The following is a 17,301-nucleotide window of genomic DNA, read 5'->3' on the forward strand; positions in this document are numbered from 1 at the left end:
CCAAATTCTTGAGGCCTTTTTTTCTGAAAAATACTTCATTGTGTGATGTACACAACATCAATAAAAGGGCATGTCTAGGATTTTTATCATTTTATATTTTATAGGCTGCAACTTAAAATACAAAAGATAGGAAGAGTGAATTCGTGTTTTGGGTCTCTACCCTTTTAGTAGCTGGTTCAGAGTGTTATATAGTTATAATAACAAATCTTCTGAGGACTGAAGCGACTTTCCTTTAAAATTTATAGACAGTCGCTTATAACTGAGTTGGAAAACTGTGGCCTCCACATTAAGGATCTCTACAACGTCTCTACCAGTTGTGAAACTCCGGCACCTCTTCGCAGGTCTTCTCAGTATTTTGTATTCCGTGGGTTCCCGGCTGGCCCCACCCTGGTCCAGGCCCCTCCCTCCCTATTTGCAGGAGGGATGATGGAAAATCTCCGCGGACTCAGGTGCGTCTCACAGGGCTGCGCAAATCCCGTGCAGACCTCATCACCAAAGATCCAAAACCTGATTCTGCTGCGACGCGCAGGGGAAAAAAGAGGATTTACTACTTTTCCTTCTTCATGGAAACGGTTTAAGTGTTCTTTGTGTAAACTCCGCAGAGACAGGTGAGTTTTATTTTATGTTAGATCTTTGCAATGATTTCACGTTTTAATACCGAAAAAAGGAGGAACAGATAGATAACTCTCATATATTGATGGCAATAATTACTTTAATTTCAGTCTTTTAACAATCATTAATTACATTAATGGATCTCCTCAAAATATTTAATTAACAAAGAAAATCTCTGTTTAATCGAAAAATCCGATGAAGTTTTCGCATCTTTTACCCATTTATTTATTGAATGATTTCTGGAGGATGTTCAGTGTTTTAAGTCAATAAAGGCAAAGATCGATCTTTTTCTTCTAATAATCCAGTCCAGAGTGTACATAAAAATCACATACAAAAAAATGATATGCCTTTGAACGTGTATCATGTAATCATCATCCAAAAAAAATATTTAAATGTTATTATGATGTGGTCAAACTTAATAAAACACTACAGCATCTCTGTGTAGTTGTAAAGCAGAAACATTACTTTAGTTAGTGATGTTTTTATTTAAATGTAGTGGCCATGGGTTCAAACATGCTTTATTAAAGTTTTGCTTGTTGCCTGTTGCCTGATCACTAAAACATGAATGGTGGTAAAGACAGTAAGGTGTTTAGCTTGTTGCACTTGTTTGATGTAGTACAGTTAAGAGCTAGTGCTGCATCCCAACTCTTAAAAGCTTTTCAGATCCCATTTTATATCTCAGGTTGTGTAGAAGACAAACAAAAACATAAAAATGCTTTTTTTCTTCTTTTTAAGAAAGAAAAGCAGCCACATGAAGGTGTGATTGAACTTTCTGATAACATTCTGCTGAATCCTACAGGTTGTCTGAGCCTCCAGAGTGCTCTTTGCCACAATGAGTTGGGGTGCGCTGTATGCCCAGCTGGGCGGTGTCAACAAACACTCCACCAGTCTTGGGAAGATCTGGCTCTCTGTCCTTTTCATCTTCCGCATCACCATACTGGTTCTGGCTGCTGAGAGCGTCTGGGGGGACGAGCAGTCAGACTTCACATGCAACACGCAGCAGCCAGGCTGTAAAAACGTCTGCTATGACCACTTCTTTCCTGTGTCACACATCCGCTTGTGGTGCCTGCAGCTCATCTTTGTCTCCACACCAGCCCTGCTGGTAGCCATGCACGTTGCCTACAGAAAACGTGGGGATAAGAGGACCATGCTGGCCTCCAATGGAACTGAAAAGATGTCAGATACTGACCTGGAGACGCTGAAGAAGAGGCGCCTTCCCATCACAGGTCCACTGTGGTGGACCTACACCTGCAGCTTGTTCTTCCGGCTCATCTTTGAAGGTGGGTTCATGTATGCACTGTACTTTGTCTACGATGGCTTCCAGATGCCCCGGCTTGTGAAGTGTGAGCAGTGGCCTTGCCCCAACAAGGTGGATTGCTTCATCTCCAGGCCAACAGAGAAAACCGTCTTCACCATCTTCATGGTGGCCTCATCAGCCACTTGCATGGTGCTGAATGTGGCTGAGCTGTTCTACCTCATTACCAAAGCACTCCTGAGGTGCTCGAGCAGTTCAAACAAGAGAAAACACCCTTACACGGAGAGCGTGACTCGGGACAACAAGAAGAACGAGATGCTGCTGTCATCCTCCACAGATTCATCTAACAAGACTATGTGTTGAGAAGCAAAGAGAAGGAAGAATTGTAAACCCTTCCTCATAGTTTCTGTCTGCATTTTGGTACTTGGACTTTTAATGTGAGCATCCTCCATCTTGTCAAGGGATGCACATTCTCAGTCTGAAGTTCAGTAACATAGGATGCAACAGTATCCCTGAGGAAAACTGACCAAAATGTTTTCTTTTTTTTTTTTTTCTTTTTCTTTTTCTTAAATATGCCACTTACGGCAGCGCAGTGTTTCTCCCAGTTGTATATTTTTCTGTATGGTTGAGTTTCAACCATTGAAATTTCGTTTCTGACTTGAATTGAATGATTTACAATCTGGGTTGCTTGCTAATATTCAGCCAGGGTAATTCAACCCTAAATGGGAGGATGTGTTCATAACTTTCTGTTGATGAAGGTTTTTCTCTGAGCTCATTCTTCTAAGAATCTGGTACAGAACCAGTTCAAAAATCAAAGTTAATTTAATGGTGAAATATTACCAGATATAAGACAGATTTGGATCTAATCCAGGCCATTTTGGCACTTATGGCTCAGCTGGTGCCCCCACATTTAGACCAAACATTCATTCCTTTATGGAAATCAATTTCACTTTGAGAGCCTGTCACTGTACTTTTTATACACTGGTAATTACATTTCGCTGATGCTGTAATATGCTGAGCACAGTTGCTTAACTGGTGGAGGTTTGAGCCAGAGGACAATGATCCAACACTGACACCTAGTGGTGAAAGTGGAACCCCTGCAGACACAGCTTTCTCAAAGCTTATTTTAGGTCAGGGGGACAAATTGAGCCATGAAAAGTGAACGATTATTTGCCGTGTCTAGTTTACAAAGGATTACATTTGATTTTTAATTAATATTTTAAAGTTTTGTTAAAATCAGATGAGTTTTATGATCCTACTGTGCTGAATGAAGTGGGCTTTTTCAAAATTTTTTGTGTGTTTGGACTTAATTAAAATAGAGTGCGTGAATCAAATATGATGAAAATCTTACCTATCACACCAGTGGCTTAAAAGATTTGATGCCTATGATTATATCAAATCAGAATGTCTTTTATTTTAAGAAATATCACATACAGTAAGTTAGATAACTTGAAATCACTGAGAATGCGTTTCTTATTTTTACACATGTAACATTTGGTAAATATGTGATAAATGGATGTATGTTTTGTACAAGATGCCAGCAAGGACAAGAAGCCTTGTCAAGAGATAATAGTTTAAATGTGTGAATTAGTTCAAGTGAAATTAGTTTTTTAAAGTGGTTGGGTAAAAAAGCAATTAAACAAGAGAGTAATATTTATTCTGCTTATTCTGATGCTAAATGGGTTATGATGAATACTTCTTAACCAATTTATATATATATAGAGATATATATATATCTATAAATATATATGTTTTGCTTATGCTTTGTCTAAGACTAAGAATTTTAGGTGGGAAACTTTAGTTTAGGAAGTAATGTGCAGGTTGACATTTTGCCTTTGGTTACCATCATCTGATTTCTGCTTTTTGAGACAGAAGTTTTCCTGCTCCTGAACTATTTAGACTTTGTGTTATTGTTCCTGCGGTGTTTACTGACCCCAGCTGGTGGAATCATATTTCAGCATGTGCCTTATTTTAGCCACTGCACTAATCACTGCTCAGCCTTTTAATGTGGCCGATCTCAAAGTGTAAATGTCTTTGTCCTCAGTCCATCCAGGAATAGCGGAGGTGAATTAGTGACATTTGTGTATTTAAAAAAAGAAACCTTGAGCGAATGCAGACTACTACGTTTGCAAAGGGATGCGTCAGAGAAGTTGCACCATCAATTAGATGTGTAAATTCTTACATTCTAAAAAGAAAAGCTGGATTATTTATATTATGTAAGTGCTGCAGCTGATGCAGTTTGTGTGGAGCCTCTCAGTGGGAAAGGAAAGTTTTGACCACAGATCCACAAGAAAGTCACTTAACTTACATTCTCACATCATTTACAGAAGGAAATGTTTTGTATCTCTGCTCTGTGATGACCTTTGAGTTCCTGCTGAGGACAGTGAAATGGACATAATCCTTAAGGGGACATCATGATCACTCCAGTCTTGAGAGCATTTTCTACCCCGATTTCTTCACTGATCAAATGCTTTAAACAACATGCAGCTGGCTTTCTTAGAAAAAAATGAATAAATTAAATGTTTGTGATTGCATTTTATACTCTAGATGTTTTTATTATTACACTTGCACTTTGATCTTTCAACTTGTTTTTCTCTGAGACATTTTTTTCATAAATCAGTAAAAAAAATTACTGTGTGGTTCATTATTTGTGTTCAGTGTCAGTGTTTTAAAAGGCAGGTACAGACTATATGGAGTATGTGGGGATTTTATCGTTTATTTATTTTAGACATGAAAATTTAATTTTTATGCACACAATTTGTTCTTTTCTCGTCACCAGATATCAAGTTTTCACAAATCAGGTGATGTAATGTTTTAGTTGGACACATTGTCTAGGGTCAAGCTTTTCTTTGTGGGGTCATATTAAATAATTACTTGTACTTTTGTCTGATAACATTATAACATTACTAGATTAAGGGTACGGGATGAACTCTGGGGATGTTTTTAAGTTCAGGTTTTGGACAATTTCGTCAACTTTTGCACACAATTTGTGGAGGTTGGCAGGGGCGTGGTGTGACTCCGGACAGGCTGATGACTCTGTGGATTCACTCATGCATGGTCACACAATGTGACAGTCCAGACATGGCTGGAAACTGGAGGCAGCTCTGCTCACCCGAGCTCCATCTCCGACTCCAAGCCGCCTTCAAAAACTAACAACAACAAAAAACAAAACAAACAAAAAAAGGATAACTTTTCCTAGCGCAAGTGAACGGGCCTGGGACAGAACCGCGCGTCTGGAGAAGTTTTGCGCATGAATGTGTTTGTGCACCAGTACTGAAAAAAAGGAGAAGTGACAAGCTGGGATCAGGGAGACAGAAGGAGGTTCGTCGCAGTCGCGGGAGGTCTACGCGGTTTTTAACGCACTCCAGCCATGGCACCAGTGATTGCACATGGATTTGCTTTTCGTGTTTAAGTATGGCATCTCCCCTTTAAAGGTATGACGGATAAAAACTCCAGTGATAGCCTATTTTCCTGCACTTACATGGAAGTTAAGTAAATGAGGAGCGTTGTTTTGTCAGGTAATTAAATATTACTTTAGTTTTACTGAATAAGTGAAACAAAAGCTTGACAAAGCTTGTGGCGCTTAAAGGCAGTCTGAGGACTCTGGCACACTCTGCATTGTGAGTTTGGCACGTATGGCTTTGTGTTTGAACCTGACTCTCTCTGTTCATCACTACACCACTTAAATACCACAGATACCACTGAAACTCTGAGAAGTTTCACTGAGAAGTAGCACTGTTAAAGGTTTGCTTCTAATAAGTCACCACAAGGTCAAAGGGAAAACTTTCTGACTCGCTGGGTGTAACTGCTGCAGTGTCCCCTTTTATTACCACTTTTCCAGTATTTATGGCAGGTAAATTAAAAGAGCGTTCATAAAATTGTGCAATTTTATGTTATTTCACAGGACGAGTTTAAATTTTTAAGCAAAACGTGCAGAACGTTTCACGTGCGACACCACAAAAAGGTTAACGGATTCTTGTTTGATGGATGCTTTTTTCTTCCAGGTGTCATACATATTGTGAATCCTAGTCGATGGATTTATTACCTATAATACAAGAATATTTTAGTAAGTTTCCCTTCAGATTTGTAAGTTTGTGTGAGTTACATGTGTTCATTGTGCCTTCCTCAACCACATCACATGTGTTTTACACCAAATCTAAATTTTCTGGTTAAACTAATATATAGTTTCATAGGTCAGTTTAAATGCACGATCTAAACTTAACAGTATATAGATCTAAAATGAGTCTATTAGCATACACAAACTAATAATAAAGTCATACATCAAGCAAAATGGAACAAAAAAAAACTGGCTATTTTTTTGTGTTTAATGTGTTTCAATTGGAAAGATTGTTTAGCAGAACAGTCCATGTGAAGACAACATGGGCCCAGGGGTATAATAATAGCTCTTCTTCAGAGATTTGTGAAAAGAAATACTTCCATTAGTCAAAGAAAAACTAATCAAAATATGAATTATTAATGTGGTAGTAATGTTTGTAAGGCTTCTATTCAAGCCTGTTCCAACTAAAATATCCATTCACAATTTTTTTTTCAAAAATTGAAGTCTTACAAACATCTTGATTATTAGAATTTGTCACATAAAGATCAACTTATTACATGTTATAGTTACAGTTAAGTATTTGTTTTTTTTATTTATTCCCATTGCTTTAATATTACAGTTGACAGAGAGACTGAGGGAGGGAGAGTTGTGTATATGTGTGCATGTCAGTATTTGTGTGTGTATGTGCATGTGCCACACTAGAGCCCCATCTCTGCTAAATGCTGTTTTCGAACATAATAATGTTGATCTCAGCACATGCCTGCTGTGCAGTGGAGCGAGCAGGTGAGAGACAGCGATAGGCCTGACACAGAGACAGAGAGAAAGGGAGTGAACCAGGGTTCAATCACACAGGTGGCCTGTACAGTACACCAGCTGCTAAAAGCATCTGTATATAAAGCGAAAGCTGTGATTTGTGACTGATGTCTGACATCTATGTGGCAGATTTTTTATATAGACTGTGTTCTACTAAGAGTTTAATGAAAAATATGGACATGTCAGATTGTATAAAACGCTTACTCTTAGTGATGTGCTTGTGTGTTCTTGTTTGCTTGTGTGTGTGGAGTGTCTAAGCTGTTGGTAAGGCCTTACATCGTTTTCTAACCAATTTATGAATATTTTGTTTTATCTCTCTCTGACACTACCTCTCTGTTTGTGCTCTTTCTCTTGTGCCATTCTTTTACTCCGTTGATTCCAGCCTGTACTTTCTCCATAGGCTAGAAATCTTGAAGCATGGGCGACTGGAGCTCTCTGGGGCGGCTGCTGGAGAACGCTCAGGAGCACTCAACGGTCATCGGCAAAGTCTGGCTGACTGTCCTCTTCATCTTCAGGATCCTGGTGCTGGGGGCCGCGGCTGAAGATGTCTGGGGTGATGAGCAGTCTGACTTTACCTGTAACACCCAGCAGCCCGGTTGTGAGAACGTGTGCTACGACGAGGCCTTCCCCATCTCGCACCTCCGCTTCTGGGTGCTTCAGATCATCTTTGTGTCCACACCAACTCTCGTCTACCTGGGCCACGTGCTACACATCGTCCGCATGGAGGAGAAGCGGAAAGAAAAGGAGGAGGAGATGCGCAAAGCAAACAGGTTTCAAGAGGAGAAAGAACTCCTTTATAGAAATGGTGGTGAGGCTGGCGGAGGTGGGAAGAAGGAGAAGCCACCGATCAGGGATGAACATGGCAAAATCCGTATCAGAGGTGCATTGCTGCGCACCTATGTGTTCAACATTATTTTCAAGACCCTGTTTGAAGTGGGTTTCATTTTGGGCCAGTATTTCCTTTATGGCTTCCAGCTGAGGCCTCTGTACAAGTGTGCACACTGGCCCTGCCCCAACACCGTTGACTGCTTCATATCAAGGCCCACTGAAAAGACTATTTTTATTATATTTATGCTTGTAGTGGCTTGCGTGTCTCTTTTGCTGAATTTGTTAGAGATCTATCACCTTGGATGGAAGAAAGTTAAACAGGGCATGACAAACGAGTTTGTCCCTGATCACGAGTCGCTGCACCGTGTCGACATTGCAGAGCCTGAGTGTTTGGCCTCGGCCTCCAGAACTGCCCCATCCAGCCTCAGCTACCCTCCCAACTACACAGATGTGACGGCGGGCAGCGGGGCTTTTCTGCCGCCCATGGGGCCAGCAGCCGTGGCCTCAGCAGCAGAGTTTAAGATGGACGACCTCCAACAGGAGGAGTCCCTTCGCCAATCCTCCTCTTCTTCCCACTACTTCATCAGCAATAACAACAACCACAGGCTGGCCACGCAGCAGAACTGGGCCAACCTGGCCACCGAGCAGCAGACTCGGGAGATGAAGGTCACCTCCCCATCCTCCTCTTCTTCCGCCAGCAGTGAGAACGAGCACCAGCAGCAGCCCATTGATGCTGCTCTGCTCCTTCAAACCAGCAGCACCAACACAACCACTAATGCTGCCTCCAGCAGCAGCAGCCCTGGCACTGCCTCCAACGCAGACAGCTGGGGTGGTAAGAAGAGCGCACATGGGGAAGGCCATGTCACTACCACTACAGTGGAGATGCACGAGCCCCCAGTAACGGTCAGCACAGACCCTCGGCGGCTCAGTCGGGCCAGCAAGAGCAGCAGCATCAGGGCCAGACCAAGTGACCTGGCTGTCTAAACTTCTTTGGCCCATTCATGTCCCTTAGCCCTCTTTCACCAACACCCTGCTTTTCCCAACCCCACCCCCAAACACAGTGATTCTCAAATAAAAATCACACATTTGCATAAAGCAAAACCAAAGAAAAAAAAAAACAAAGAAAAAAAATAAAAAAAATAAAAATAATTATCACAAAAGAAGGCAAAGCGACAAGAGACAGGAAAACAAAATAGCATCAAATGTAAAGGCAAATGTGAAATGACTTCAGCAGCTGCAGTCTTTGATTTAGTGCAATCGGTGAGTTGCAGAGTAGCCGAGGCAAGGTTGTTTTTCTTTTCTCTTTTTTGAGTGTCTCTATGCACACAATATGTAATCAGAGGGCTCCACTGGCTACAGTAGACAGATTGAAAGACACTGTTATTAATTTTACGTGAAAAAGGACACATCTTATCAGCATGTTTAGTTTATGGAAAAGATCTTATGGTGTTTTTCTATTTTTCCTCTTTTTGTTAAGCCTAAAGGACGAATTATTTACAAATGAAAGTGTCTAAAAACTGACTGATTATTTTTCTTTTTATCTGTGGGAAGCCCAAGTAGCTGCAATTGTACAGATCAGTTATTCAATTTGTTGCCGAACATTTTTCTCTCGTTTTTTTTTTTTTTTTTTTTGTTCTTCTTCTGCTTTTTGTTCATCTTCCTGTTCAGTAATTTGCTAATTTTATTAACACACACTTCATTGTGTTCATCATGGTTGTGCATGCCAGCACATGTAGTCCTACAACTCACCGATTCACTGACAAATTCACAAAGTTTTCCCCATATTCCAGGACAGCACTTTTTGCAAAGATAGTGAATATTGTAACTGAGATGGAATGGATAGGACTGGACTGATGTGATGTTTCCAAAACCTTCAGGATAAGCAACCCTAGATGCAAAGTCGATGGGATATGGGTCAAAACTGCTGGTAGAAGTCATCCCTGTGATGCCCAGAATGCACCTGGGTTTCTTTTGAATGCTACATGGTCAGTATAACAGAAATCAAATGACTCCCTAATTCCTGCCTCTGTCAGCATTGCTTTCAGTCTATGTGAAAAAAAGATCTCTCCAGTAATTGCACAAAAGATATTGCCTTCAAACAATTACTATATATAAAAAATAACAATATTATGTTCAAACAACCTTCCAAAGCTCTTTTTTTAGACTCGAAACTGCTATTTTTCATAGATATTTTTTGCCCTTAAACCAACCCTTTTTAATGACGCCTAAAGATTGGGAGCAACTTTGGGAGTTAAATAATTTTCACTGTCACACATTTCATGTGCTTCTTCATTGGTTTTATTCTTAAAAGTGCTATTTTTTTAAAAACTGAATTGAATTTTACTCTTAAATTGCATAATTGTGGTAGTCAGTTTGTGATTGCACAACAGCTATGCTAAAAAAAAAACTTGAAAAAAAAACCAACCCGACAGGTGTTAAGCGTTTCATAACGCCCTGGTGCAGTTGGCCTCAACTGCTTCTATTTTGTCGTGTTCAACTTGATACTTAGAGACCTTTAAGATACCCAAAGTTTTAACTGAGCTCATCAACAGCCACGGTCCACTGTCTGTGTTGTGTCGCTCTCCTTTTTGGTCATTCACAACCCAGGCACTTTCAAAAGCGCTTTTTGAATTTACATCAGCCTTAATCTGCTGTATTATCCTGTGAGTCCAACAATTAAGCAAAGATACAAAAATGCAGTCACTCTGTGTTAAAACTCAGCAATCTGCAATGGACATATTGCATTTGCTGAGCATTAATAACTAAATCAAGCACTAATATCTGTTCACAGCATTTTCAATGGAATACTTTTCCAGCAGTTACTTTGCAGACTGTAAACTTTTATTTTCCCATTTTTAGGACAGTAGGGAGATTACAAAATGATGGTACTGTATAGTGTAAGATGCTTGAATGACATTCAGTGCAGAGACACAAAGGGGAGACTATACAGCGATAAAACACAAAGGTAAAAGCAGCCTTTACCACTCCATGCTTCTTTTTTTATTGCATTTATTGTTGATATCTAAAGTTTACATTTTGGCAGATAGATTTGCACATTTAGGTGAGAAAGCTGTTGTTCTACAAAGGTTTTATTAGTTATAGTAGTGGGAGAGGCATAAGAGAAAGAATGTGATGCCAAACTGCCAATCTCAATGATCCTCAAAGGAAAAAAATGTCTTAAAACCTAAGCAGCCTTTCTCTTCACAGGAAAAAAAACAGTATTATTTAAAACAAAACAAGAATCTTTAAGCTCAGATGATGAGGAGTTTGAAATTTTCAAAAAAGAAAGAAAAGACAGGTAGGGTATTTTTCTGTTTGTTCACTCAGTATGTTCTCACAGACCCATCGGGACTCTGGTTAGACATCATATCAGACAACTTCACAGTTGAGAGAATGTTAGCTGGGTAGCTGGCCCTTCCCTAACCCTGCAGCCCTGACAGGATGTTGTGTTCAAAGCCCATCGTCCCTATGACTCCTCCAAACTCTCTCCTCTTATGTTTCATGCAGAGCATGATTTCTCTGGCTCGTCAGGGAGTAGGAACCATCTCACAATGCTCACAACAGCAACCTGTTTTCAATGCGGTCTTAAACAAGAGAAGTGCCTTGTGTATGAATGATTCTTTTGTAAGAACAAGTTGATGTAAATGTTAATTTACCTCAAATGTTTACAAAACTGTTACTAAATAAATTTTTTGTACCATATACTCGCTGTTCTTGATTTCACTCTTGTTTTGTGCAATGAAATAAATGAATCACACATACATGGACTCAGGGCTGAACGCTTAACCTAACCTTAAAAAAGTAAAGAATTATTAGAGCTATGTTGCATTTTAGGTAGTTGTATTTGAAAAAAGATCTAGTCTAAACTAAGAAGAAAATGTTTAAAGATGTGTGTCTGGTTCGAACCTTTTCTTCTTTTATGGACTCCTTGTTCCTGCTGGGACTTTCTCTGAAAGGCAGGCATACTGGGTTAACTGGATATTGTAAATTGACTGTAGGTGTGAGTGTGAAAGGGCATAGATGTTTGGTTATGTTAGGACTTGTATCCTGTCAAGGATTTACCCCAACTGTAGCTGGGTTTAGCTTAAGTCTGCCACAATAGACGATAACTTAGATTTGCCCATAATGACCCACAAAACAGCTATCACTGTATGGCTCAGTGAGCTCAAACTGTTCTTGAGGGCCACAGTCCTGCTGGTTTTAGATGTTTCTCTGCATGCTTCAGCACACCTGACTCAAATTAATAAGTCATTGTGTGGAACTCGACAACAAGCTGCTGGATTAAGGTTATTTAAAGGTGCGTTGTAGCAGCTAAAACCTGCAGGACAGTGGCCCTCAAGGATTAAAGTTTGGGATCCTTGATCTAACAAAAACATGAGCCAAGGAGGCCCAGGCTTCTGTAGATACTGAGATCAGATACAGAAATGACTTATAGTTTAGATACAGGAGTTTTGGTTTAACACCATTTTCTGTCTCTGTGCTGTAATCCATGTCTTCTTTTTATTATGGAAAATTAGGTCAGTCTTTGAGTGGACATGTGGGTATAAAGACTCAGCTAACTGGGTTTTATTAATTATCTTGCAATATTGAAAAAACTTGTTTTCCAAACTGATTTTATGTTTCAAAATTTTAGATGCTTCATCAGATGCTTCCTTAATAGCTAGCAAATTTCCAGGCTTTTAATCCATCTGTCTAGTCCTGGACAGAAAAAGCTTATGAACAAACCAGACACATGAAGAAGAAAAAAAAGAAACAGAATCTCCCAAATGAATTACTTATTGTTGGTAATTGACAAGTCCTGCAGGGTTCAGGGAGGAAGATCCGTATGAAAAGATCATTTTATACAGTACAGCTTACAGATATAGTACAATTTCCAGGCTTTTTAGTAATTAAAATCTATGATGTTATTCATTCTTCAAGTTTCTTAATGAGCGATGCAAAACAAAACACAACTTGAGACATGACTATTTGCACTTTTTAAGATGAAAAAAAAAAAAACATTGTTGAGACTTTTGCTTACAGACATCACAATCTCACCGGATGTGGGTGGAAATAAACTTTCTTGATAACATAGATTATCATGATTAGTAAATTCCTGTTGATTCAATAATGAAATAACTCAATTCAACTTCTGAATGACCATACTGGGTTTTTTTTTTTAGTGTTTTTGTGTGTTTCTTCTCTCCTTATTTGACAATATCAGCAGTGTGATTGTAGTGTTAGCTTCACTATGTTCAATAACGTTAAACTTAACAGACTTTACACCAGCTATACAGGACACTTGAAACCAGTCACTGTCAGGAAGTGCTTCAATTATTCTACATATTTATTTATTATTAAAATTTAGAGCAATCCATGATGACAGATTTATTGATATAGCCTATATGTCATCTTTCAAGCATAATTAAGTGAGAAATTATAGTCTGTTTCACATCATTCCCAATGTTATTAAGTGCTTTTACCAAAAAAATCTGTGTGCAGGTGAATCCTTAAATAAGTACTGCATAGATTATAGACTCACAACACTTCAGTCCCTTTATTTACTGGCCTGGAGCCACAATATTCTTCTGCTCTTGGCAAAGAGCTGTGATCTCCCATGAAGTTTAAACTATTTCCATCCATCTTTGTAGGTGAGTGGTAGAATGAATTGCCTTATAATCCCTTTAAAGGAGCTGGGGACCACCAAGCGAACCAGGTTAAGCAATGCTCTTGTTGTGTATTTACCTTGCTGACGATATTACACAGAAACCTGTGTGTAGGAATACAGTCTTACAGCAGTCTGTGAAATTAAGTAACAATGTTTTAACATGTTATAACTAAATGTTTTAGTATAATGCTCGATAAACAAAGGGAACACATTATCATTATCATGTAACTTCAAGTCAGTCTCAGTTCTGGGATATCAATCTGTCCAGTTAGGATGTAACACTGATTGTGAATCAGTTTCACCTGCTGATGTACAAGAGGAACAGACAACAGGTGGAAATAAGAAGCAATTAGCAAGACAACAGCTATAAAGGAATGGTCCTGCAGCTACTGGCCGTATACCATTTCCCTGTCTTCATTCTTTCTGGCAGATTTTTGGTCATGGTTGCATTTTGCCAGTGCCCTCACCACTATAGGTAACATGAGGCTGTGCCTGCCACCAACAGAAGTTGTTCAGGTAGTTCAACTCTTCCAGGATGGCACATCAATGCGCGCTATGGTGAGAAGGTTTACTGTGTCTCCCAGTACAGTGTCAAGGGAAAGAAGGAGATACCAGGAGACAGGACAGTATACCAGGAGACCAGAAGGCAGCTGTAGGAGGACAACAACCTACCAGCAGAACCGCTATCTGCTCCTTTTGTGGAGGACGAACAGGAGGAGCATGCCAGAGCTCTACAAATGGACCTCTTGCAGGCCACTAATATGCATGTTTCTGCTTGAACTGTTAGAAACAGACTTCACGAGGGTGGTGTGGGGGCCCCACGTCCAAAAGTGGAGCCTGTGCTCACAGCCCAACGCCGTGCAGCCCGATTGGTGTTTGCCAGAGAACACCACGATTAGCAGACTGGCCATTGGCGCCCTGTGCTCTTCAGGGATGAGAGCAGGTTCACATTGAGCACAAGTGACAGACGTAAGAGAGTCTGGAGATGCCGTGGAGAATGTTCTGCTGCCTGCAACATCCTCCAGTTTAACCAGTTTGGCAGTGGGACACTGACAGTCTAGGGAGGTACTGTTAAAGAGGTATCCTGCCTGTCATTAGATACCAAGATGAAATCCATTCTCAGACCATATGATGCTGCAGTGGGACCTGGGTTCCTTCTGATGCACGACAATGCTCGGCCTCGTGATTGGAGTGAGTCAGCAGTTCCTGCATTGATCCTATGGACTGGCCCGCTCAGTTACCAGACCTGAACCCAATCCAGCACCCCTGGGACATCATGTCTGGTTCCATCCACTGCAACCACGTGGCACCACAGACTGTCCAGGGCTTGACTGATACCCTGATCCAGGTCTGGAAAGAGATCCCTTAGGATAACATCCATCGTCTCATCAGTAACATGCCTAGATGTTGTGGGGAGTGCATACAGACATGTGGAGACCACACACACTACTGAACCTCATTTGGAATTGTCTTGAGGAATTTCCACAGAAGTTGGGTCAGGCTGTGATCTGATCTTTCAGCTTTTATTTTTAGTATGATTCTGAATCCAGACCTCTGTGTGTTAATGATTTTGATTTGCATTGATCACTCTTATGTTATTTTGTTCTCATCACATTCCACCATGTAATGAATAAAGATTTTCAACAGGAATTTTCTTTCATCAAGTTCTTAGATGGCTTGTCTTTATTTATTTTGTTAGTTTTTTGAGAGATGTATTATGAGAGTATTAAGATAGTTGTAATGTTTGACAATGGAGCCTAAGTCTGTTAGTTATCCTGTAATACTTTTGTGCATTTGAAGGTTCACTTTTATTATTATTTCTTTTATTTGCTTTTTGATTAGGTTCAGATCGCTTGATAAGATTTAGGATCACAAGTCACATAATTAGGGTTAGGTTAATCTAAGGCATTAAATCTATATGAGCAGGCAGGGTGGTGAAAACATCCCAGCTCATCTTAAAGTCTGGTGTGTACATCCAGTTTATGTAGTGCAGTACCTATAGGACATAGAGCAACTGACTGAATAATCCCCACATACTGTGAAATGAAAACTGGCTAATTAACATGGCAGAGGGCTAAAAAGGGTGACCCCATTGTTCAATTCTCACTCTAAACTCTAAGACTTTACGGAAACTGTCAGGAAACCTCGTAACTGATTGGTATCCTGGGTCATAGTTTTCAATTCAGTTTAGTTCAGCTTTAGTTGCATAGCCACACTGGATTGTCATCTAAGGATCATTTTACAGACAAATCGATTAGAGCCAATTCAGAATAAATAATAGCATAGTTAAGAAGTTTTATTGTTATTCATTGTAAGGGCTTCCTCAGGTAATCCTCAGCCATCCCTTCAGTTGTCAGCTGTAAGCCATGATTGCTGGGTTACTTTCTCTGTATTTATATGTCAGTATTATTGGCATTAACTGTGTCTCTCTGTTTCTCTCTCTCTTTTTTTCCATAGCGGGTATCCCTGGCCTGGTGTTGCTATGTTTATTTGTGTCTCTATCCTGTCCGCTCACCCCTCCCCAATCAGTCGGGGCAGATGGCCGCCCTTCCTGAGCCTAGTTGGGATGGAGGTCTCTTCCTGTAAAAAGGGAGTCTTCAATCTCCACTTTTGACTTCAAAGTGGCTTGAAATTACTTTTTTGTGTGACTTGTCCTCATATAAATTAAAAAACTGAAGCAGGTTAAATTAATGTTAAATTTAAGGGCTAGAAAAATATGCCATGTGTAACAACAGTCTTGCATCTTACCACATATATAACTTGCTGGGTAAGTTGTGACCCCTTCACAAAACACACAATGATGAAAACAAGAATCTGACACTTATCATGTTGGGTGTCACAAAAACAAACACATAAAACATGGGACTGGGTTGTTTTTGTTTGTGTTTTGTTTTTTTTGTTTTTTTTTTTTTTTTCATTTATATTTACAAAAAAAAAAAAATACAGGGAAAAATAATGAAAAAAGAAGTACATTATACAATATAATATTAAATAAATAATAACTATAAATAAATTCATTGTATAGAAAAAACACAAATAAATAGGAATTAAAGCAAATAAATCATTTTAATTCAGTAAAATGTCCACAAATGATGGGATCAAACTAACAAAGAAAAATGTAGGCATTTTCCAACATGAACATCAAAAATTTTATTTTAAACAAAAGAAAAGTTGCAGTTGACTTGATTGATGATGCAAGTTATTTAAAGATATTGATTGTAGATTAGAAATTGTTATTAAGGGTATATTTATTTTGATGTTTTTTTCCATTTGATTCAGATTATTTTTTACACTTGTATTGTTTTATACTCTGAGATCAGTTGCGGTCCAAAGGTTTCACTGAGTCCCAGGATGCACAGCAGGGATTTTATCTCCCATCTGGCCTCAGAGCAGCTGAGGCTCTCCCCGGAGAAGCTACAGGAAGTTGCTGACGAAAAGAGGCTGGGGCGTCGTCTTGTTTTTTTTTTTTGTTTTGTTTTGGTTTTTTTTGTTTATTCTTTCCTTGCTGCTACCACAACCCTGAGAATCATTCATTTTTTTTAACTTTTCAAATTAATCCACACATATCGTGTGTTTTTCAGTTATTTAATTTGTGTTTTTTAAACCCATTTTAACTGCACTTAATTTAATTTTGATGTATATGGCTGCACAAGATAAGTCACTATGTTTTTTTTCCATTTCCCATACTGCTGGCTTCCTGTTTGTTCTCCTTTGACTCTCAGCCTCCCAGCAGCTCCCTTCCTCCCTCTGCATTCCAGCAGCAAACATTGACGCTGACTCAGACACGTTCCATAACACTAACCAGAATAATTAAAAATAAGACAAGTGTGTCAGTCTTACATCTTAGAGTCAAACCTCTACCACAAACACATTCCCCACTTTTACAAGAGCTAAGCATTTGCAACAGCGTGCAATACATGATAGAGGTGGGTGAATCTTGCAGGTGCTGACAAATTTCATTTTGATCTTTGAGTTGGCCACAACAAACATCAACTAGCACACTCAAACAAAAAATCAGCCAGAAGTCAGACAAGTAAACAAAGAATGAAATGTTACGGAAATGTATTTTTTCATTACTTTTAGAGATAT

The 17,301-nt window shown here is 39.4% G+C and overlaps 2 protein-coding genes across 4 annotated transcripts; both read left to right on the forward strand.

Moving 5' to 3' along the window:
• The first annotated feature begins 473 nt into the window (after positions 1 to 473).
• gjb8 (gap junction protein beta 8) lies at positions 474 to 3,889 on the forward strand. The gene is made up of 2 exons (XM_042002708.1): positions 474 to 608; positions 1,412 to 3,889. Exon 2 carries the CDS (start codon positions 1,445 to 1,447, stop codon positions 2,228 to 2,230), a length of 786 nt encoding a protein of 261 aa, XP_041858642.1. The 5' UTR covers positions 474 to 608; positions 1,412 to 1,444; the 3' UTR covers positions 2,231 to 3,889.
• A 1,058-nt stretch (positions 3,890 to 4,947) lies between these two features.
• Positions 4,948 to 9,196, forward strand: gja3 (gap junction protein, alpha 3). Of its 3 annotated transcripts, XM_042002616.1 has the most exons (3): positions 4,948 to 5,301; positions 5,872 to 5,933; positions 7,138 to 9,196. In XM_042002616.1, the coding sequence occupies exon 3, from the start codon at positions 7,155 to 7,157 to the stop codon at positions 8,547 to 8,549; it is 1,395 nt and encodes a 464-aa protein (XP_041858550.1). In that variant the 5' UTR covers positions 4,948 to 5,301; positions 5,872 to 5,933; positions 7,138 to 7,154; the 3' UTR covers positions 8,550 to 9,196. The 3 variants fall into 3 exon arrangements, with proteins under 3 accessions (XP_041858550.1, XP_041858549.1, XP_041858548.1); XM_042002615.1 differs by lacking the exon at positions 5,872 to 5,933 and having other exon boundaries at positions 7,120 to 9,196; XM_042002614.1 differs by lacking the exon at positions 5,872 to 5,933.
• The last annotated feature ends 8,105 nt before the right edge of the window (positions 9,197 to 17,301 follow it).

The sequence above is a fragment of the Melanotaenia boesemani genome, chromosome 12 (genome assembly GCF_017639745.1).
Source record: "Melanotaenia boesemani isolate fMelBoe1 chromosome 12, fMelBoe1.pri, whole genome shotgun sequence".
Classification (NCBI taxonomy): Eukaryota; Metazoa; Chordata; class Actinopteri; order Atheriniformes; family Melanotaeniidae; genus Melanotaenia; species Melanotaenia boesemani.